This window comes from Chanodichthys erythropterus, chromosome 11, assembly GCF_024489055.1.
Source record: "Chanodichthys erythropterus isolate Z2021 chromosome 11, ASM2448905v1, whole genome shotgun sequence".
Classification (NCBI taxonomy): domain Eukaryota; kingdom Metazoa; phylum Chordata; class Actinopteri; order Cypriniformes; family Xenocyprididae; genus Chanodichthys; species Chanodichthys erythropterus.
In genome coordinates this window covers 53,806,937-53,831,646 of record NC_090231.1, presented here as the reverse complement: position 1 = coordinate 53,831,646, position 24,710 = coordinate 53,806,937, and the positions used below count along the sequence as shown (strand labels likewise).

General features: G+C 39.8%; 1 protein-coding gene across 1 annotated transcript in view; it reads right to left on the bottom strand.

The window, feature by feature from the left end:
* The window catches only part of LOC137030786 (polyamine-modulated factor 1-binding protein 1), a 216,858-nt gene that overhangs the window by 106,013 nt on the left and 86,135 nt on the right, over positions 1–24,710 (bottom strand). The window contains exon 4 of the mRNA XM_067401220.1: positions 13,535–13,606. Within this exon, the coding sequence (XP_067257321.1) occupies positions 13,535–13,606 (72 nt within the window). The remainder of the gene's footprint in view (positions 1–13,534; positions 13,607–24,710) is intronic.

Below are 24,710 nucleotides of genomic sequence, written 5' to 3'. Positions count from 1 at the left end.
AGGTTGCAAAATTTGGTCTAAAATCGTGTGATTATATATCAATATGACTATAAAATAATAATAAAAATAATAAGCATTTACTGCAAATCGAGCCACTCTGAAAATGATTATGAGCTGCTTGCGTGTAAAAGTACACAGTGCAACACTGCACGCAGAAAGGCAAGGCATTTAATTAAATTAAAGGGGCTGTATGTAAGAATTTTCCTGAATTAATAGCTTTTTTAATTGACAAGGTATGAACAGCTTGTAATGAAACTTAAAAAATGAGACCTTCCCTGACTTCCTAGGTTTTCTATGAAATCCTGTAGATTGATTGTTATGTGTAGGACCCGGGACATTTTTCCCAGAAAAAAATCAAAAGGATGAGACTTTTACACATGCTCCCAAGAGCCTCTCTTCCCTTCGGTGACATATGAAACGAATGCAATGTTCAATGGATAGTGACGAAAAGAGCTTTTCTGTACTGTAATGTCAAAGTGTCATGCAAAGAAAAGAGATTAATTTAAACTATAGTCTCACATAGCCAGATATATATAGTCTCAAATACACTTTATAATCTGTGGCAAGCAGGGCGGGGCCGAGTGCTGTGGGAACGGAGCAAGGCCGGTAGCGCAAGTTCTAAAGAGCTGCTGGCTACCAGAACACGGAGGTGTCAGAGGAGCTAGAACTCTAGCGCCACCACTAGGCATTGCTGAGCGGTTCAATGCAGATGGCAGTGCGTTTTAGAACCGGACCAAGAATTTTTTTCCTGTTTCCCCTCTCTTGTCTCTCCTCATCCTTCCGACTCCTTTTCTTTCGCCTCGTCTGTCCTTACCCCCAGGTGCTGCGGCCACCATGACGGGACTAGAGCGCAGTCTCATGGGTACCCCCGACCTGCGAGGAGTGGTGGGGGTATGTGGCAAGCAGGGTGGGGCCAAGAGCCATGGGAACGGAGCGAAACCAGTGGCACATGTGCTGAGTGCTAAATTGCTGGCTGCAATTCACTAATAACAAGGGTTTCTGAATTCTATATAGCCCCTTTAAGTCACAGCCTTTGCGATTTGATAATCACACTAAGCAATATCACAATTTGGGATTTATTTTGATTAATCGTACAGCCCTAACAAATGACTGACTTGCAGTTCAGTGAGTGTGTCAGACTAACTGCTCCAACTGATTCATGTGTGTTTCTTATTCACTAAAAAGACAAAGCTTGATAAATCAGAAATAACTGGTCATGCTGTATGATTCGCTAACAAGAGCCAGCTCATAAGAGTAATTTGTTTGAGGATCAGGTGTCACTATAGTCACATTGTATGTTCTGCACTGTATGCTAATGTAGGGAATACTTTCAGAGTTTTTTAGTACATTGTATACATTGTCGGACGAATGAACGTTCAAGAACAACTCACGGAACCAAAGGTCATGAAATTCATTCGGTTACAGTATTGATATAAAAATGGAACTTGTCTTGCTGGTTAAGTGTATGATGGCAGGTGGGTAAACAAGTATCCAATGCTAGAGAAGGAAACATATTTAAAACAAGTCTTTTTATACCAGTCCACTTCAAAAAACATTGCCAATCCTTTCCTTTCAAGCTGCACGCTCGAACCTGTTCAGACGAGCCCTTGTGCCGCCCAGCATGACTCTGTTTCAGCCCCAACCCCATGCGGCTGCATTCAGTCCCACTCCATCTTGCAGAGACAGAGAGAGAGAGAAAGAGAAATTTATGAAGCCTCTGGTCCTCAGGTCTGTAGAGGTGTTTTATGGTAGGACCTGCAGGACCTATTAAGGCAGTGTGGATCTCTCCTATCCGAGCGCGGGTATCGATCGACAGCAGCACCAGGCCTGGGCCTGCCAGCCTAGTTAAAGCCCTGTGTATGTGTGTATGCGTCTGTACACAGTAGGAAATGAAAATGGGGTCTTGGTGTGTAATGATCTGTGTGTGAATAAAATGAGCAGACTGGAGAGACAAAAAGGAAGATAAATTAAATTATCCCTCTGTTCCTGCAGGAGCTGCACTGCAGCCGCCTATGCTTAGCTGCTTCACCGAGGATCTGTTTGGGAGGAGGAAATGAAAGGAAGGCAGATGGGGAGAAAATGGTAAGGATGTGAGACAGGAGTTGAGGAGATAGTGTTGAGACAGACGCACTTATCGGTAAGCTCTGTTACCAAACCTAGTGAGCTGACATAGGCAGCTTCCCTCTAAGGCAGCATTCTAACTCAAACGGAACTTCATAAGTAACTGACTGATGGTCTAAATAGGCAGCGAAACCACATGTTGTACATAAAGTGCATGGGAGACTCACAAGTAGCAAGATAGGCTTTGGAACAGAGCGACGCACTTGTATCCCATTTAATTTAGAGAGGACACATCTGCATGCATCTAAAAGATCAACATGAGCATGCTAAACAGAGAAAATGTCATGTCTTCATCAACATCCTTAAAGATTTCTGCCCTAAAAAAGGTATACAATGGGGTTGCCATGATATCTTAATTATATTCATGATACTACACCAGCTCAAGCATCATAAAGTTTATTTAATTCTATCAGGGGCTGAATCACGGCTATTATTGACAAAAGTTGCAGTCTTTTAATATAGATATTTATTCGTTTTTATAATCGCAAGTAACACTAGTCTTTACAACAGTAGTTATGTGGCCTTCATTATGTGCACGTCATATCTACCAGTTGGAAACTCTGAATTTTTAATATTCTAAAATGACGCTGGAAGCGATTCGGAGGTATTGATATTAAAGATGGCGGGAGGCATATACAGCAGAAACTTAATACGATTTTTCTAAAGTTAATCGATTTTCAGGGCTGTGTTTGCAACATTATTTCAAAAATGAAAATTCTGTCATCATTTACTCATGTAATTTCAAAACCGTTTTACTTTCTTTCTATTGTGGGGCATAAAAGAAGTTATTTGAGCTTATTTTGAGTTTGGTTACCAACAATCTTCAAAATATCTGCTTTCGTGTTTTCCACTGAAGAAAGAAAGTCATGCAGGTTTGGAACTTTCCATTTGAGGTTTTGTGTAAGACAGAGCACAAAGTTTAAAGCATTTGGCAATTGCTTCAGCTGATATATTAGCCTGTCACATACCATTGCACCATGATATGGTAATACCATGTATTTGGTACCACCATTTTTTTGTACTGGCATTTTGGATACTACAACACTACACACAGATCCTCAGAGCCCACAGCAGCTGGAACAAAGCAAACACATGAAGAGAGAGAGAGAGAGAGAGAGAGAGAGAGAGAGAGAGAGAGAGAGAGAGAGAGAGAGAGAGAGGCAAGGAAAGCTTTTGGGGGTTAGAGTAAAGGGGGGTCTAAGAGTGGTCTTGGTAGGTCCAGACCCCCCTGAACCCCATCCCCACCCCCAGCTCCTCTCCTTCCACCTGCTCTCATTAACGCACACCTCGCACATCATTAAGACGTTTGCTGCAGAATTAATAGAAAGACAGATTAAAAATAAATTAAGAAAAATGCGTTGGAGAATGCCTGCACGCACTTCATAAATCACCCGGGCAAAGGCAGGCGCTGGCTCCCTATAATTAACTGCAGACTATTTATTTTATCCTGACGGTATAAATTAGAATTCAGACACACAGATTATATTAGGGGTGTCTGTCATGCGGAACTGCAGCGAGATGTGCGGAATATTTTAAGGATACAAAGAGGAGAGCAGAGAAGAGGAATGAGAAAGAGAAAAGGGGGATGGGGAAAATATTTCTCTGCACTCCGCAAAGAAACACATTTTTAGTTTTTCAAAAAGATACTAGCAAAATAATTGCATGAACTATATATATATATATATACACACACATAGAACTCTGACTTTTCTACCGATAACTGGCAGGTCAAACATGTGCGTGTGAATCTGGACTCAGGCCAGACACTGCCTCCTCGTGGGCACCCCGCCCGTATTGGCATCAAACTGGGCTCTGTGTGCCACACAACCACTCTGCATAGTTTGTAGTTACACAATAGAGATACACACGTTCTGTAATTGTTGTGTTATAAAATGCTAGTGTGATAATCTCACCAAAAAAATGGCATATTTAATTACCTGCAGTTGACTACAAGATACAAACCCCTAAACTTAACCTTAACCTTAAAGGTGTGGTCACATTTACCATTGTTCAGCAAATTTTCACTGGCGAAATCATTCTGAGAATTGCAAAAGTTCCCAGAGCAGATTTCACTCATGTTTAAGATGTGAATACACCAGGCTGATCAACAGAAAGCTGCTTGGTTTGAAAGTACTTCATACTATTGACAATAGATAATGCATGCTTTTATTGCACACAATATTTCACAGAAATTTCGCTAATGTGATCATATAATAACGCTTGCATATTTGCAGTCCAACACAGCAACATTGGCTAATCCAATGGCATATTGGAGGGAGTGTTTAAAAAGAAATCATTATTCTTGCAATTATGTTTGATGACGATAGTCCGTCATGGTGGTGCAGTAAAAAAAAGTAGTATTTGGCTAATTTATATCCGGCTTTCAGCTATAATAAAAGTGTAAGTAGTATGCTTGTTACATTTTGGTTTCCATGGACTCTTTGTTCTGCATGTGTTCAGTTTCCCTGAGTTTCCTTAGTTACTGATTGATTCTGATTATGTTCTTCACCTGTGTCTTGTTTGCCCTAGAATATATTGCCATGTGTTTCTATCTTGCGTTGTCAGTTATTGTCTTTAAGCAATGCTGTTATACTGCATTTTGATTTAATTTGCCTGAATTGAATTGTCTTTATTTATTAAAACTGCAGAAAAGATCCTCTACTCAACACTTCTTTCATCATCCTTGCTGCACAGTGACAATGCTAAGCTCTGTTATATTTTAATATATTGTATCCTGAAGACCAGAAGAAACCACAGAGCCAGATCTTACTCAGAACACATACACATAATCAAAACTTATCATATGGCTAGATTTGGTAGACATCAATGGATCAAAACTAATAACACAACAGAATGGGCTACTTACAAACAGTGTGGAAAACAGTCAAATAAACATATATGTTGTTCGTGAGGTCAAATATGAGGCATCATGGGAATAAAACCAGATGTGACATAAGTTATGATAGGTAACTAAAACTAAAAACTTTCTTCAGCTAGATGCCAAGGCAACTTTAGTTTCACTTGATGTACTAAAATAACTAAAACTGAAATAAAAATTAAAGTTGTCCTTGATTATGATTTCAATTTTTTTAACTTTAGTTAGTGTGTAATGTTGCTGTTTGAGCATAAACAACATCTTCAAAGTTACAATGCTCAAGTTCAATGCAAAGGGAGATATTTTATTTTGCAGAAATTACTTTAAGGACTACAACAAACAGCTGGTAGGGACAACAAGCTTCTTCCCAGGTTGGTGACATCACAAGCTCCAAAATGTACATAAACCCCGCCCCCGAGAACGCACAACAAAGGAAGTGAGGTCATGTTGGGCTGCTTTAGAGAAGAGGAAGAGTTGTTGTAGTAGAGTGTTGTTGCCATGCCGTCATTTTATGCCGGACTGCTTCACAAACAAGGGTAAAATCAACGCTGGATTTGCACAAAAGATTAACATGACGGCACATGCCAGTTGAATCAATTCCACAGCAACTACATAAATTTATCCACTAAAAGTTCAGAAACGTCCAGTTTCATTCTAAAAGTTGTAACTTCTTCCTGAGTCTCTCCATCAGTGTCGACTCCGGTTTGAACAATGTAAGTCTGAACACTGTTACTGACAATCCTCATTTTGGCTGTGTGAGATTCTCCAGCTTTGTTGTTGATGAGCAACTGAAGCGTGAGCTGTTAAAGCTCCGCCCTCTTCTGGAAAGGGGGCTGGGAGCAGCAACTGATTTTCATTTAAAGGGACACACACAAAAATGGCGTGTTTTTGCTCACACCCAAACGGGCAAATTTGACAAGCTATAATAAATGATCTGTGGGGTATTTTGAGCTGAAACTTCACAGACACATTCTGAGGACACCAGACTTATATTACACCTTGTGTAAAGAGTATAATAGGTCTCTGTTAATAAAAACTATATAAAAACTAATGACAAAACTACTAAAACTAATAAAAAATTTTACCAGTGCAACACTAGTAACAATCAATAAAAGCTATTTTGTTTTGTCAGTCGCTTGATTTACATTTATGCAGAATGGGTAGCTCCACCCATTTTGAAATTGAATTGATCCATAATCCCTCTCCACATCTGAATATTAAACACTAAATACATTCTGATTGGCTATGATTAGCATTTTTTGCTTTCAGTGAGGAAAACTTGCAGCTGGAAACCTATCCTGTTGCATCTGGTTAGTGCATGACATGAGCACCAACTTCCGGTTGTGATGATTCTGGACAGCACAGTCCATCAACAGGTCAGAGTCACATCCACTACTACTGAAGCCACACATACCCTTGACAACCCTGTGTTGTGACTCATTAAAAGCCCCCCTCTCTGTTTATGAATGTTTGTGTGCCTCAAAGATACTTTCGTCCTCGTTCGCTGCCATAAACATGCAAAAAGTAAAGGATCCTTCTCAGGAAGCACGACACGTCCGCAGAGGCCTCTTCATGAAAGAGAAGTGAAGACACAGGCTCCTGTCCTCCTCGTTCACATTCCCCCGCTCTGCCGGTGCATTAAGTCAGTCCACTGAAGACAGGCATCTTAAAACAAACCCCACCACTCTCGTAATCAATGACAAAAACAGACGCATCGGACCAAAGGCTTTTTACTTGCACATTTTCTTCTAAGAACACCAAAAAGTATTTTTTCTCCATCTTTATCATTGGTCGAGGCCTTATGACGAGGATAATGCATTTGGACCATGTCGCACAGCCCTCACAAAGATCAGCTGCAATTTCAGGCTTCCATCCCATTTTTGTATTTAGTCCCCTTATTCCTGCACCACAGAGACTTTGTTTTGCTTAATAGGGGTGTACAAACACACATACAAGCCAACAACTTACAAAAACAGTCACAATGTAGTGATAAAAAGGATCGTACTTCAAAAAAACAGCACGATTCGATACATCAAGCTCATTTCTCCAGACTCCAATCCAGATGGTTGTTCTCCTCTCCCTCCTCCAAGACAGGAGAGAGTAAATCAGTCTGGTGGAAATAAATACACACTTATTACATTCTACGTGCTGCATACATTCACCTCCATAATGTATTGCAGCATTCGGTGTGGTGCATGCTGGGGTGAAAAATGAGAATGCAGAAGCACTGCAGAAAGAAAGAAAGCATGTATAGTGAGACAGAGCTTGGTTTCTACACACTAGCAATGAAGTGAGACTTTACCATGGTAATGAGCAACTACAGACATACATATATATATAAAAAAAAAACAGTATTGGTTTTATTAGAGTGATCACACATCTTCTTTTTCCGGGAATTTACTTCTTTTCAGACCTTAAAAAAATGTCCGCGATTGAGGTTTGTTTAGATATTGATGTGCTCTCTAGAATCCTGACATTCTGTGTACACATATTTGCTTTGCTTTAACTGTTGCCTTCTTGCACATTACAATTGGTTGATTAGGTACAATGCCTGTACGCTATTGGACAAACAACTTTTCAATCAGCAAATACGACCGTATTAACATTAAAGCATTCACACTGTCGTGTCCTAAAATTTGACCAATTCACTGAAATGAAAACGCCTCACTCACACTCTATGTGTGAAACCGTTGTAAAAAGTGCGACAAAGGTTCAGGTAGAGTAGCGAATGGCTGTCTCCATCTACACTGCCCAAACAAAAATCCATGAAAAAATTACACAAGAATTAAAGAAAAAGAACGAAAGAAAGAAAGAAAAATACAAAAGATACAAAACAATTCCAGAAAAACACAAAACATTAGCCAGGTTTGTGAGCAAAATTAAACACTTGTTAACATTAGTTAATTCATTACACTATAAAACATAATTGTTGATTTAACTTAAAGTAAGTGCCTCAAAATTTTGAGTTAATTGAAACTAAAAGTTTGAGTTAATACAATTAAGGCGATTGGTTTAATCAACAGAAACTCAAAATATTATGTCATCTGAACCACATTAATTATTGAAGTTGATTTGACAAAAGAAAAATGTGATAAATCATGATTTTTTTTTTTTTTTTTTGCAGTGTAGGTATGAACTAACAATAAAATATACTTTTTTATATAAACATATAAATAGAAATTCATATTAATTTATGCATATACCAATAAATTTTTAGTCACACTAATAGTATATTTATGACTAGTTTAATGATTGCTAATGCATGAAAAAACGTATGAAATAATGCTAACATTTCAGTTTCCTTTTTTTACAAAGTACATGGTCACCCCCTAGTTTTATTCATTTTCATACAGTCTGGCGACTTTTACTGTGCTGTACCGTGAACAGTATAGTTGATAAAAAAAGAAAAAATATGGTTCCGGGAGTGCCAAGTTCCACTGTCGCAACCACGTAAGCTACACAGCTTACACGCAAGCCAATCACACATGTCATGTAACCATCAAACCCCCTGCACAGCGTCCCAGCAGTTCTGCCCGCGACCAGTAGGTGTCTCTCTTTCACTGTGCATGGCCCTCATCCTGTCTCCCGCCCACTGCCAGCCCCCTCCCTCCCTCAAAAACCCCATCTCCACATAATATATACACCATCATTTGAAAATGGCAGCTTTTTGAAAATTCACCTTGATTATCAGACATTAAAAGTGACTTGAGCAGCGCTGAGTGTCTGGCTGGGGAGATGGCTGCAGACAGCCGAACAATGCGGCGGGCGCGGCATTAACGCCTCGCTGGGCCATGCAGCCGCACAAGGGAGAGGCAGCCCTTTGTTCTCTCCCTCATCCAATTATTTTTAACGTGAGGCTCTTTCACAACAACAAGAGAGAATTTAATTTTAATGCACTCTGTAAGAAAAGCCCCCCAAAATACATCTATTCTTAAAAGGAGGAGGAAAGAATACGGACAAGGGTTAAGAATTAATCAGGGAGCGTGCATGAGGCTGTGAAGTGCAGGCATTGCAATGTCTGCAACTGTAACCCTTACAAAAACTGGATGCATGTGATCATTCTCCTCTAAATCGAGAAACGAGGCGTGCGGCAACATGCTGCGAGGGCAAAAACACACGTGTCGCATTCATGGAGGAAAAACAAACAACGAAAATACCACATAAAATGGGTTTGAGAATAAAAAAATCCAGGGACTTTTGCAGGAAGGTATGCGCCCAAATATTTTTCTAATTGGACGAGCACTTTATCTTGCTGTCAGTGAGGTTATAAAAATGCGCACAGTTCCCAGAAGGAGAGAAGCGGCTCTATAGCCGGCCCTTTATTACTGCACGCTAGTGTCTGATATATGCTCCTGCGTTAACCTTTCATCTGAGCCCAACACACACACACACACACAGGCATGTGTTTTATGCAGAAATGCACTGAAATTCTGTGTTGTTGTGAATGTTATAGTGGAACATGGTGATTATATACTGGAAGTGCAGCAAAAAGGCATTTAGTAAATCATACGTTACATTAATATACCGTCGCCGTCTGGATGCAGTCACGTAGATGCACGCGCACACACATCAGGAACACGATTCAACCTGACAGAAAAAGCAAATTAGAATCCGGCGTGTTCTGCACAAGGCTGTTGCCATCTTAGCTGCACTACGGCCAATTTTCTCAGCAGTATGAAATGATTGTTTTTTTTTTTTTTTCTTATCAGCGTCGAGGCAGCATCTACAGCAGTGAGAATTTAAAATGAAAAGCCCTTAGTTTTTGTCCCCAGGAACACAAAATAGACAAACACCCGAACATGCGCACGCACACACGCTTGCGCGTGCAAAATTAGATCTTCAGTTCTAGGCTAGACAACTAACTGTTTGTGTATAAGCCTCACTCTGCGGCACAGCAAAAGCAATTCTCTGGAGATGCTGAAATTAAAGGGCAGAATCCAGCCTGTTTATGGTTGGCACTCCGCTCTCCTCTCAATCAAATGTTTTATTAGCAATCATTCGGCACTCTCCGGGCCCTAACACTCCTCTGCCGGAGGAAGGAGGGGGGCGAGGGAGGGAGCGAGAGGGGTTTCAGGATGGTGTGCTGATACCCGCTGACCCCCGCTTCCCCAGCTGCCTACAGATGCTGGACTGCACACAGCTGATTACTCCCACCTGGAGCCAGAGTCACCATTAACCTCCATGAGGGCTCAAGCGGCCAGCCGTCCCTACAGCTTCCCCAAGAGGACGGAGGGTTACAGAGACACAACCAGAGAGACGCAAAGAACAGAGAGAAGAATAAGAAGAAAGAAACAGAATTTAGGGGAGATGTAAGGCAGTTTGAACCATGGCTATAGTGCTCATGTGGGACATGCAGGTTCAATTCTGGCAATACTTGCACCCTGAAGTATATGATTTGAAATCTGCTACATTTGGAACATTTTTAGTCAATCACCTGAGCTCTAAATGTCAATCACCTGAGCTCTGAAATCTAAATTGTGCTGCATCCCAATTCGCCTACTTAAATTATGTCCTAAAAGTATGCAGCCTTTTTGTGAAGAAAAAGTACATACCTTTGAGTGTGTAGTAGAAGAGCAGGTCTATTTTGCAACATACTACCACATCATAATTGTGGCTATAACGGACCGCATATGTAAACTGGCCTGACCTTGGAAACAAAAGCAGCAGCGTGTTGATCTGCCAGTCGAGAACTCTCCTCTGTGGAGAACTCTCCTCATGTTTTTGCATGATGCATCAAGAAGTTGCATTAAAAGTTGATGGCCAAACGCATCTTTATATCTTGCAGCGATTATAGTAACACTTTATTTCAATGGTCCACTTTCACATTCTACTAACTAGTAATGTTGCAACTACAAGTCAACTTACTATCATTAGAGTATTGATGAGTATTGCGATGTTGCTTGGGCACTTTTTCCATTGAGAATGGGCAACAAATTTCTATTTGGATACTTTAGATCGAAATGTGTTGCCCATTCTCAATAGGAAAGTGCCCAAGCAACATTGCCCGGCAACATTGCTCAAAAAGTTGCCCTGTGTAACATCACCTTTAGTTTACATGTAGTTGCAAAGTTAGTAGAATGTCTAAAGTGGACCATCAAAATAAACATCCGATTAATGATCATTCAAACTCCTTTATCTAAACCTCTCTACTTAACTGTCAGTCTTGCACATTTGCCATGTTTTTTTTATTTTTTATTTAATTTAATTAATTAATTTATTTTTTAAACACCTTTTATGCGTGCTTGTATTTGAACCAAATGCACGATCAGTTGTGGGCAATATTAGCCGTTAAAGTGTGTATGGATCTGCGCTTCAAATTTTCATCAGAAACAGTAGTCCACCCACATACCTTTAGGATACTAATTTCAACATACTATGATTTGGGACACACTTTGGGATGAAGCAATGGATGTCATAACTTCACTAATGTCTATTGACACCACAAGAATGTGCACTGTCCCAAACACTTCACTAGCGAATATCCTGAGCTGTGACGAGAAAGGCCGAAGACAAGGAATAACATAAGTCCATTTTAAGATATAAGCACTTTTAAGAGCCTCCAAAAAGAACTGAGTGCTGAATTAAAGGGGTCATGAATTGAGAAATCAACTTTTACTAGAGTTTTTGATATATAATAGGTCATCATACTATAAGAATATCCTGTAAGTTTCAGAACTGAAAACTTCCTTGTTAGTCCAATAAAAGCTTTTATTGACACCAGGCCCAGCGAACGACTCTTCCCGGAATGTGCCTGTCTGTCATAGATAGGTGAAACGCCGCCTCCACAGAAGAAATCAAAGCCACTGCAAAGTTAGCGTGTTAGTGAGATGAGGAGGAGAGAAGAGCGATAAAACAGTACAAAAATGAAAGGATCGTTATGCTAGGAATATGGGTATTTATTGTCAACAATGTGAATGTCTCAGTTGAGCTTTATTTCTTTTCGGTATTTCACTGTGGATTCTTTGGTAAATCAATCGCATTTTGGCGCAGGCTTTACTAACAGACTTTTACGATATGGACTCGACAGTAATGCAACAACATGTAAGTAACTGAGTTCATTCTAATGCCTGATCTGATATGGAATGATTCATGTACAGTCAGATGTTCTTTGTCTATGTGTCAGTAAATCAAACCAGTGACTAAACACTCAATTTCACGTACTTTCTCTTAGTAGGATGAAATTAATCTGTTATTTAAATGGTGATTAAATTATAAAAAGTAAGCGTTCAAAGAACGCTCCCTTTACAATCGCTGGAGCTGTCAATCAAATAGCACAAGATTATCAGTGACTGAGTTCTGGACACACGCCTAAACTCCCGTTTTATTCAATGAATTTCTTAGTTATATTGTGTTAGCACTGTTAGTGACGATGAAATTGAGTTGCAGTGACGAGATCACTGCTTTTATGCGCTTAACAACATGTTCGTGATCTGCTATAGTGTTCATCACTACAACCTTTCATGCCATGATCTAAATATAATGCCATAGATCTGAATGTAATGCAGCACTTTTCACGATTAGTTAACCTTGAGAGATGTTAGCCAATCACAGCAGTGGGTGTTTACACTGAAGTCTCACAGCAGACACGCCCCTTAAAACGGAGGGTTCAAAATGAAAAAAGGTATGAAAACTTTATGACATCAAAAATTATGACAATTTCTTATGTAAAAAGAATACTAACATTATAAGTGCTCCCCAGAACACATAAAACAATAAAACAACACAGTTCATGACCCCTTTAATGTTTAAATGTTTTGTTTGTTTGTTTTAAGAATACACAGCTAAATAGCCATAGATGGGTTAATATGCTTTTTGGGACCAGATGGTTGGGCAAGGCTAACCCTTAACCCTTGGATAGAAACTGCAATGCTCAATATGGAAAAGAGTTAAAAGAGCCAGTCACTTCATTCATAAAAGCAGCCATCTTTTGCCTTTTTGTTGTTTTTTTTTTTTCGTTCTGAAATATTTACATGAACTGCATCCTGAGGTTTTATGTTAATATTTGAATCATTTAACAACACATTCCAATGTTTACGGTTCGCTGATGTTGGTTAATCATCACATGGCATATATTATATATATATATATATATATATATATTTTTTTTTTTTATGTTTTTAGTTTCAGTTAACTTTAACTAACCCTGGCACTAGCCCCTTTTCTTTAATGGCAGCACCACACAAGCTGCCTAAACTCAGATCATGTTGTCTAGCATGATTTGATCCAAAAAGCATTTTGTGCTTCTATGAAAGCAAGAGTGATCAGTGATCAAGATCAATGTCACACTTTTGCTTACATTTGATTAAACTGTATTACTATTATTGAAATATAAGTTTAGCTAACTTGTCTAGATAATAAATAGCTGCTTGAGGGCATTTCCGAAACCATAAGACTTGACTCAATACCATACAACCTTTGATTGCCTTTCAATATTATAGTGGAGATGTGGCAGTTACAGTATGTTGACATGGTAACACTGGGAGGTGTGGGACAAGCCGTAAGGCAGAAATAAGAATGTGTGATAGTAAAGACATTTACCTGCTGACAGACTGAACTATGCTGAGATTTCAGCCTAGACACTTCATCCTCCAGCCACTGTATCAGCTCAGCCTGTGAACACACATGCACAAAGATCATGAAATTCACATCACAAATGTTTACCATCAAACACAGAAATGTTTTGAGAAGGAGACAATAACCAGAGCAAAGATGGTAGCTCAAAACAAACAAAGCAGTGAGAAAATGGCTGCACTGTTCTGTCATAATGAGAAGCGGAGGTGTGTGTGTGTGTGTGTGTGTGTCATGTTCCCCTGCTCTGCTCTCATCACATCTGCTGTCAGTAATCTGTTCCTGAGCCAGCAGTGCTGGGATTAAGTGCAGGCTGCAGATAAAGGATGTATGCGTCATTAAAACACACAAGAAAGACACGTACACACTCACAGAGCCACCGGTGAGTAATAATGCGGCCACAGTTTCAATCACAAATGCAGCTTCATTTCTATGTGAAAATCATGGCCGTTCAGAGTGTAAAAGTGTGTGATCTGTGGGAAGAGAGGCTTGTGCCAGGGGCTTATTTTAACCTCAGATGTGAAGCTCTTTCACAAAGGAAAACTGTCCATGCAGCTGTGCATTGGTGAAATAATGATTTTAAAAGGGATAGATCATCCAAAAATGTAAATTCTCAGTAACACTTTATTTTACAGTGTCTTTGTTACATGCTACATGTACTTGCTATGGTAATAACAGTGAATGATGCATAATTACATTCAACTAACCCTAAACTATACCCTAATCCCAACCCTATAATAAGTACATAGTTAATTAAAATTACTCCATACTTAAATGTGTAATTACACAGCAAAAAGGACACCTTAAAATAAAGTGTAACCTAATTATCTTATTTACTTACACTAATGTATTTCTAAACGCTATTTCTTTCTTTTCAAAAAAAAAAAAGGACAAAATGCTCTGTGAAGTAGTCCATGTTATCACTGAGTGAAGAATAGATCAAAATCCATTATCTTTTTTTGAGAAAATATACATTAAAATAGTTTGAAGTATGGGATTTTTATTAAGATGATAGACTAGGAATTTTGATCTGTCCCTCACATCAAGCTATTATATGGCTTCAGAAGATTTGGAATATAGAGTAAAGGACTTACAGACCACTTCTATGGTACCTTTATGGTGCCTTTCAGACATTTTTTGAGCTTGACAATCTAAAAATCACGGTACGATTTCATAGTATAAATGTATAAATTTTAGGTCTGATTCTTTTCAGGAAATGCTGAAAAATACTATGCTTCTCAATACAGGAAATTTTTATTAAAGTACCAGATCATGAACAAAAGCTAATAGTCACAGAGAATAAGAACATAGCAGACATGAGCTTTCATTGATATTCTGACAAGGAGATCTAAAACTTTCTGCCATGCACAATTCCATTTAATACAAAATTCAGCCTTTCTTGGACCTGAAGAAAATCTGAAAACCGAGAGAAAGAAACTAGAGGTAATTCAGAACAAAATAAAGAACAATAAAACTAAATTTATATTTTAACTATTGGCCTGTAAATATTAAAGGTAGGGTAGGTCATTTTTGGAGAGGCTAACAATAAATCAGAGCATCTACAAAGCCACGCCTCCTTCAAAACATATGAACTCATATAGCAAGTAGCGAACAAAAGCGTCACAAGAGAGGGCGTTAAACCACCTCATGTTTCAAAAGCACATAACATTACAATAATAATGAACACAAAAAAAGGTCATTTTATTGTACTGTCAAATTAGCATAACGGAGACCCGCTTGTAAAGACCCCAGTGTACTTCAAGCAAAATCGAAGAATGAACTGGTCTAACATCAACAAAATCAGGCAAAAACGAAGTTCGTTTTGTGAGTTTGAAACAGCTTGCCAAAGTGAATTTTTCCTAAAAGTTAGCTCTGGCTGGTAAACACCTTCGAACTACCATTGGTCAGTGGTGATTATGTAATAGGTAGGTGTGCCCAGAGGCTCCACCTTCTTTGACGTGGAAATCTTCTCCAGTTCATTTCTTCTGTTCAGTCCCTTGAGGTCGGACTTCCGCGAGTAGAACATGAAGAGACTGGAAAGCCGTTTTATAGCAGAAAATTTATTTGAAATTCTAATTGAAAGACACACTGACACTGTTCATGTTTAAGACAGTAAAGCTGCTTGCTTTAAAACAATCTATTAAGTGCTATATAAATAAATGTGATTTGGACTTGACTGGAGTGCCGAATTGCAAAGTTGGTTCAAACATCCACATCGCTATGATCAGATGCTTTCTTTACAATTTTCTCATTGCTGTCATTTTTGTTGTTTATTTTATTAAAAGGAAAACGTGCAGCACATATTTACATGTTCATCTAAATGCTGCTCTCAGTAGCGTGGGCGGCGTCAGGATGTTTGCTAACTGTTACTGCTGTTCACGTACTTCGAAGAACAATAAAGAACTTCACCGTGAGTATATCGGGGCCTTAAGATCTGTGCGAGTAAACCCCTTGGCCTCGAGAGGAGCCGTGGCCTCCCATGCCGCAGTTCAAATCCTGCTCGGAGCAGGGTGAGTAGAACCTGAGGAGTTACATTAGTGCCGTGACCCGGATGGGAGTAAGGTTTGCGGGGATGAGTTTAATGGAGGCCAGCTTGAAAGAGCAACACCTGTGCGAGTAAACCTCACTCCCTTGGCCTCAAGAGGCAGCCAGCAACTGATGCCAGAGGCTGTGGTCTTTAGCGACTCGCCTCCAATGCCGGAAACGCCAGTTCAAATCCTGCTCGGAGCGGGGCGAGTAGAACCTGAGGGGTTACATTGGTGCCTTGACCTGGATGGGAGTGAGGTTTGTGGGGTGAGTTTAATGGAGGCCAGCTAGTAAGAGCTGCAGCTGTGCGAGTAAACCTCACTCCTTTGGCCTCAAGAGGTGGCTAGCAACTGACGCTAGAGGCTGCGGTCTTTCCCATGCTGGAAACACCAGATCAAATCCCACTTGGAGCAGGATGAGTAGAACTGCAGGGGGTTACATTGGTGCTGTGAACTGGATGGGAGTGAAGTTTAGGCCAGCTAGTAAGAGCTGCAGCTGTGCCAGTAAACCTCACTCCTTTGGCCTCAAGAGGCGGCTAGCGACTGACACTAGAGGCTGCGGTCTTTCCCATGCTGGAAACACCAGGTCAAATTCCGCTTGGCGCGGGACGAGTACAACTGGAGGGGTTACATTGGTGCCGTGACTCGGAGGGGAGTGAGGTTTAGGCCTGCTAGTAAGAACTGCAGCTGTGCGAGTAAACCTCACTCCATTGACCTCAAGAGGTGGCTAGCGACTGACACTAGAGGCTGCGGTTTTTCCCATGCTGGAAACGCCAGTTCAAATCCTGCTTGAAGCTGAGTAGAACTGGAGGGGTTACACTGGTGCCGTGACCTGGATGGGAGTAAGGTTTAGGCCAGGGAGTAAGGTTTAGGCCAGCTAGTAAGAGCTGTGCGAGTGATCCTCTGGCCTCAAGAAGCACACTAAAGGCTGCGGTCTTGCCGGAAATGCCTTTTTGAAGAGGTAGAACCGGAGCTGTTACACTAGCATGGATAAAATTAAATAAAATGCAGTTTGCTAACATCTGCAAGAACATAAAAGACAGTACACTGGTAAGCGTAACAATTCCCCCCCCGTCTGCTCAGCCATGATATTTCTAGGGTTTTTTTCTTTAACAATTTTCTCTATTGTAAACATCTGTCAGTATAATGCGTGCTCAGGGTAAAAACAAACTATTCTGAAAATTTATTCTCAAAAGTCTGTAGAATTGCTTAAGACAGCTCAGTAAAATGAGTAGAGGTCAACTGGATGAACAGAATAGCATTAACTGCAGTAATGACTCCCAGACCATGTGACATTATAGAGAGGTCAGAGACTATGAACAAGCAGCAGATGGTTTATGAATGACATAAACTGTAATGGCATACAAACAAGTACTACAGTATTACCATGGTTTTTTGGCCATATCCCATGGTAATAAATGGTATTCACTGAAATACCCTGGAATACCATGTAGATACTATGGTGTATGGATATTTATCATTCTGTACTATGGTATCACCAGCTGATAGCATCACTGCACCATGGTAGCAGTGTTATTTTACTATCACTGATATACTATTATACTTTTTTATTATATTTTTATATTTGCTTTGCTTATTTTTATTCAAATGAATTAATTTTTTTTAGTTTTTTTTAATGCTTATATTAGTTTTTTATTTATTTGTTTTAGTTTATTTAGTTTTAATGGTTTATTTATTTATTTATTTATTTTTTAATGGTTTTAGTTTTAGTTAACAACAATAATCCTGTATGGTATCACCACAGTACTTCTTTAAGTACATTTCCAATCCTAGTACATCTACTCAAGTGCATATACAGTAGTCACCATCAGTGTGATTATATTTGTAAATTGTGAATTATCCAATCGCACCCTATTTTTGGCATCCTGCTTCCCTTCCTGGCACCGGCTCAGGTAGGCTCGGACAACAATCAGCTCATCCTCCAGTTCGTGGCATTTCTTCCTAGCTTCTTGGGCCTCTTTGCACTTTTGCAACACTGTGGACCGTCCACCTCCAGGGCGGCGCCATACATGAGAAACATAATGCAATAGAATCTTCTTTCCAAGGGCACACACAGACACACTCTTTCAATCTGACCCTTGGTGGAGGTGACCTCCTTGCAATCAGCCCCGTGGAGCACTTATTTCCCAGCTATAATCAGACTCGCTCACTAAGGCCTGACCTTTTCTCAGCAGCCCCTCAGCCATGGCTATGTATAACTCCAATAAAAAACCCAGCCCCCTAGAGAGAGACATCTGCTAGAGCTCAGATCCACGGCCATACAGGTTAATTAGGGAGAGAGAGCACAAGCACACCGCTGCACAAACAAGCTAGAAAGATCTCGGACTTTATGAAAGGTATGGGATATGTAAGTTGCACCTAATATCAAAATATTTAACTTTCAAAAAAAATTGTTGCACCATTCAGAATCAGAAACAGATTCTCATGGTATCAAACTTAATAAAAGAAACAACTTGGTACAAAAGTCATTATAAAGCAAGGCGGCCTTCAAGTAACATCTCAAGCACTTATTTTCTAGTCATGCAAGTATAGCTCCTAAATTCTTGAATTATGGCAGACCAAAATCTACAAAATTGTTGCCTGAGCTTACATGCCAATACCATATTTCAAAGCTCCAATAAAATATGATATTATGAAAAATACTAATTTTTTAGTGAATATTTGATATAAAAAATGGTACCTCAGTGACCTGGTGCCGTTTAATTTCCAGAAGAGCTTCATTCTCCACCTGCACCTTCACCAGATTCCCTTTCACCTCCGAGAGCTACAAGAGAGCAATCACATTTCATATAGCTCTCATCTAGCATTCAATTTAAAAAAAAAAAAAAAAAAAACTAAAGCAATAAATGCTACTGACAGATCATGTACACTCACATGAAATGAAGACAAGTGGCCAAAAATAGCTGTTTTATTCTTCATAGAGTGGATAGCATGATTAGAGCACTACATCCTTTGGCTTCATTTAGACCTGATATTAACATCCTGTTCAGGTGATCTCACTTTGAAATGGTACAAGGCTAAATAGAAATAGAAATTGGGGTCTAAATGTTTTGAGATTAGTTTACTTCAACCACATTCTAAAGTGGACAAAAATGCACATGACCACAATGCACTGTAAACCAGGACCATAACCACTACTGACAAATAGCGTGACAAGCCAACCTATAATAATTTACCGTTTACAGACACTGAATATGAATTCCAGTGTGATGCTTCAGTTCGGTTTCGGTGAAAGAATGAGTGTGAGGTAAGATGTAAGTATATCTAAACATTTAATATTTGTAAACTGTTTTAATGTTAAGCGAACAACAGTAATATCTAGTGATACAAACTACTAGACTTTTTTTTTTTTTGTCAGATTTCTCAGTTTGTAAACATCGGCTATCGTGTATGTGATTCATGCAATTAATAAAAACATAATAAAAAGAAAAATATTTGCTATATTAGACAAATGATTAAGAGTGAATGTGTGCATATTTTAAAATAAATGCATTATTTGCAAATTATTCAAATGGATTACTTTACAAAAACTTCATTTTTCTTTATTCCCTTTAATTCCTAAATCCTTTAATTATTTAATTAATTTAAATAAAAAAGACTATCCCACCAATTTGGTTTTGTCGCTCCAACGTTCAAGACATGGTTACATGCATGTTACTACCAGATGTAAACATCAATGTTTCTCGGATGATCACTAGTGATTGGATCAACCAATACAGAACTAAACATCCAGATAGCTCTCCCCAGCCCATTTATTGCAGAATAAATTAATCAGTTATGCCTTTGAATACGATATTTATTTAAAAGGCATTGGTAACCAAAAATGTGATCCATACCAAGTGCAAATATAAAGTGCAACAGAACTAATGTATCAATCAGCGAATCATGAAGAAAAAAAAAAATACTTAGTGTACCTAAATTAAATCTAAAAAATCTCAATAGTTTTTGTTCTATTCTTGCTCAAGTCTTTGAAACTGAAAATATTGTACATGAAATTCAGTATCATAAAGTAATGAATCTGATTTAAAAGCATTTGAAGCTGTGAACACAGACATAATAAAGGTGCCTCACACAATAACAAACAAACTACGACTGGAGCATAAAAAGGCCGTGAACTTAACTGTGAGTAAACAAAGGCACTGTGAGGTTGTTCTCTGAGCAATCAGTGTAGAGCTCCCTTAATAAGTCTGCCATGATGCCTAGCGACAGGTGACACAGCCACTGGTGACGGACAGCACTGGCCTGAGCTCTGATTGGTCAGCAGTCCAATCCAGGAGGGGAGGGCTGAGAGTCTCACTGCAGCAAACACTAGCTTGTAGCAACATGTCTAATACAACAAACTGTTTTATATGCATTTAAATTATGCATGTATTACACTTACAGACTTCAATCTGAACTCTCATCAGATTCTCACAAGATCACACACTTATAAATACTGTCTCGTTTTTATTTCTCCTGAGGAATTTGAGAAACGTCTTAGACAAGGTTGATACAAAAAAGAAACAAATTAGATCCCCATTAAGTCTCCTGAGCTTTGAAAGTGCAAATTTAGTAGGGTTTTGTGACGTTTAAAGTATCTATCTACATTTTTCCTTCCAGAGTAAATTGACTTCTCAGGGATCATGCTCCCTGGCATCTGGCAAGAAAAAAAAAAAATCTGGGACCCTCCTCACCTCAACAGGGGAGGGGCAAACACCTGTCTCAAAGTAAACTCTCACCTCAGTCGAGCAGCCAGCTGCTCAACACATGTACTGCACGGTCTATAGCAAACATGAAATATAACAAATTTAGCAGAGTTACCTAAGCAAACAAAGAGTTTACTTGATACATAAAAACAACAGATTTCAGACCCCCAAAAACTGCATTTTAAGTATTTCACCATCTTGTGCAAATCAAAACATTTGTCCACATGTCAAAGTAACAACTGCAGCTTAAAAGCCGCTGCCATTACAGCAAGTACCACATTGTAATGTATAAAAACAACAGAAGTTTTCCGCTAAATAAGGTAGCTTTGATTGGGATCATTTTATGTTTTTTTTTTTTTGTTTTGTTTTGTTTTGTTTTTTCTCTCAAAGCATTTTTAAAATCATCCCCATCTGAACATTTCCTCTTTGTAAACTTTGTGCGTAACAGCACAAGCCAATTCTTTATAATTATAGCTATTCTTCTAAGAAAGCTGAGCTGCTTTCCCATAAGAAGAAGAGAAAAATATATAAATTACTGCAAATTACTCTGAGATCAAAGTATCTCACAAAGAAGAGCCCTAAAAAAAGCATGGAGATTGAGAGAGAGAGAGAGAGAAAGAGAGAGAGACAGAGAGAGAGTGGGCCTGAGCAGCCTGGGCCTGGCCGTGAAGCTGTTACCTGAGCTTTTAGCTCCTGATCTTGCTTCCTGGCATCTTGTAGCTGTCCGTACAGCTGCTGGTTGTAGTCGTGTCCCCTCTTGAGCTCCTGCTGGCTTTCTTGCAGCTCTCTCTGCAGATCCCACAGCCTCTGCTCTTGGACGTCCAGCTATCCAACCACAATAGAGGGCAGGGCGCAGAGGAAGAGAAAATCAATCCACTACAAAGAGTCTCCTTCTCATACTCCCCGTTTTGCAGAACCCGCCATGACTAGAGCTCCGGCAAAGAGGAACTGGTGTCCATCTGGCCCTCATCACAGCCCCAACATCCACCTTGAGCGGCTCTACCCTTCACATACACCCTGACACTCTAGACAGGCTAGGGCAGCCCTGCACTGAATGCAGAAACAAAAATCAATGCTTCTTAAACAAATGCGAAATCGCAGCTCATTGTTCGACAGGAAGAGCAAGAGAACAAGCAATACTTCTACAGACAAATCTTTACGATTTTCAGTTACATACACACGCAGTTTGCTGTACCATTGCGACACGTCAATCCATTATCCACTTTTTGCAACAAAAAGTATTCATTAATGGTCTGTTATTTTTCAAATCATTAAAGCAAGGCCCACCACATCATATCAAAAATAAATAATTATTATTGTAATTACCACAATATGGTCACCTGCTAAAGAGAACCGAGAGGAGGGGAAGATGGGAGTCAAGAAAAAGAGAGAGGAGGAGGAGGTTTGGCAAACCCCTGGTTCCGGTCCAGTCCGACATTATCAAGCATCCTCATCTGCATTTCAAATTGTCACACAATGACAGCTGCATATCCAAAATGGAGGCCCGGGGACTCCCCGCAACAATCAATTAATCAGCCGTCCTCATTAGAGGCCCAAGAGTAATCCACAAATTCGCCTAAGTCACCTAAATCAAACAGTCGCCCCTCGCCTTACCCATTGATTGTGGTCTGGTGACAAGCACTTCAAACCTTGTCTCGTCTTCCCATCCGTTTGTTGGCATAGCAAACGCTCGAATTCCAGCCAGATTGTGGAGTAAAACGATGAGGGAAGAATGAGAATCGTTTCCCTTTAATCCTAAAAACCCAGCTCATCCTTTTGCTCTGCTTTTCGGTGTGTGATGCAAGCCGATAACCCTGCTCTTTCTTTGCCTTACAATTGCGCTCTCTCTCCATTCTCCCCTCCTAAACTGATCAATACTTCATTTAAATCATGACATTAGCACACTACAACTGGAAAAAAGCTGAAAGGAATAGCAAAACGCTTCTTGTGGCAAATGGAGTGTTGGAAAATGGATCATACATTCGAATAGTGACCATAATTGTTTGTTTATATGCAATATCAAAAGTTAAAATGCATGTGACGCTCAGGACCAATATCATTGTTTTGTTTTGAGCTCCCGAGACTGACTGATCAATATCGCATTTGAATCTAAAGAGAGGGGGAATGTCACTTTAGCTCTCGACGTTAAATGAAATGCAAATAGCTCTGCCGTAATCAACACGTATTTCAGACGTTATCGTCACGTCCCGCTGAAACAAAGCCTAATGATATTTCCATACACGAACATGTAGCCATACGCATTGGCGGTGCCATGATATGCGCCGTCATCCATTTGTTTATTCATGCAGGGTGCTGTAAGAATAATCAGAGCGCTATGCAAACACTCCACACTTAAGACTTGAAGGGACAGTAATCATCTACGCAGGGGGGGTGTGGGAGCAGAAAGAAGAAAAAAAAGGTAATTTCCTGTCGCAGATCTGCATAACAGGCGCACGAGAGAGCGAGTCTTATCTGCCTAATGGTCATTAGCGGAGCTTATTTACCTGAACGCTCTGGGCATCACGGGCCTGATGAGAGAGGAGCAGGTCTTGCCGGAGTCTTTGGATGCTCACGTCCCGACGTGACAACTGCGCTTCGGGTTTCCCATCCAAACGTGGCGGTGAGGAAGGAACGGAGGGCGTAAGGTGTTTTTGAGAGTAAAGAGAGGGAGGTGGAGAGAGAGGGAAGGGAAGAGTGAATCACTCCAGGAACATGCACTTACATATAGTCGGGTGCCAATGTCAGCCAATGAGCAATTAGGCAGACAAGACCAAAGTTATTGATTAGGGTTTGGGGCTCTTTTTCCCAGGCTAACTAAGCTATGTGTGATGGCTGCAGAAGCAGTAGGGAAAAAGAGAAGGAGGGGGAGACTTTGGAAGGGCTACTCCCTCTAGCTCTTGCTGGGCCTGTGGTGCCGAAGAGGGCCTGGTCATTTAACCTTATATTGATCTTCCTCCTAAACAACCCCCCTCCCTAAACAGACGTGCATTTTCAATGTATGCACTTAATGTAGACCACACAACTGTCAATACATGTGTCTCCAAGACCGCTGAGGAAAAAGTCCCATGTTTTGCAGACATCAGGGTTCTTGGGAAGATACAACCCTGAGTGCGCATCATGGGTTACCAAACAGATTGCAGACTTCAGCGTTGCTTTATGGATGTGCTTGAGGGTAGACACCATATTTAATTTGAGATTAATTAAAACAAGGTTGTAAGAGATAGAAGTTGAGTCTTTTCAATTGGCTGTAGAGACTTTAAGGGATAGTTCACACAAAAAATGGAAATTCTGTCATCATTTACTCAAAACTGCATGATGTTCTTTATTCTGTGTAACACAAAATAAGGTATTTTGAAGATTGGTTGAATGTCAGTGGGGTCCCCATTGATTTTGGTTGTATGGACAAAAAAAAAGACATTTTGTGTTCCATTGAAAAAAGAAAGTCTTACAATACAACATATGGGTGAGGACTTTTTTTTTCGTTTTTGGGTGAACTATTCTTGTAGGTTCACGTGTAATTTCCATGTCAGGTCCCCCGATTTGGGAAGGCGTATTCGAAAAGCTTCAACGGCTAAACGATCAACACCAAAAACAACAGCACCCATTGAAAAGACTTTACACTTGCGATTGGATTTTGAGGAGGATTTTATGTGAATTATAAGAATAATTTGTGCACTGCTAATAAAAGGTCTAAGGACAGACTATTAAGAGCAATGAGCGTCAAAAACTCTGTGAATGCATTGTGGCCATACCTCAGTCTTCAACAGCTGTGTTCCTCTGAGGGCTGTGAGATCAGTGGAAGCCTAAAGAGTAAGACAATGCATCCGATGAGACTATAAAAGAAAAATCACCAGTACTGTCTCTGTATTAGTGATTAAATGGAGAGTAAATTGAGACAATCATTAAACAGGACAG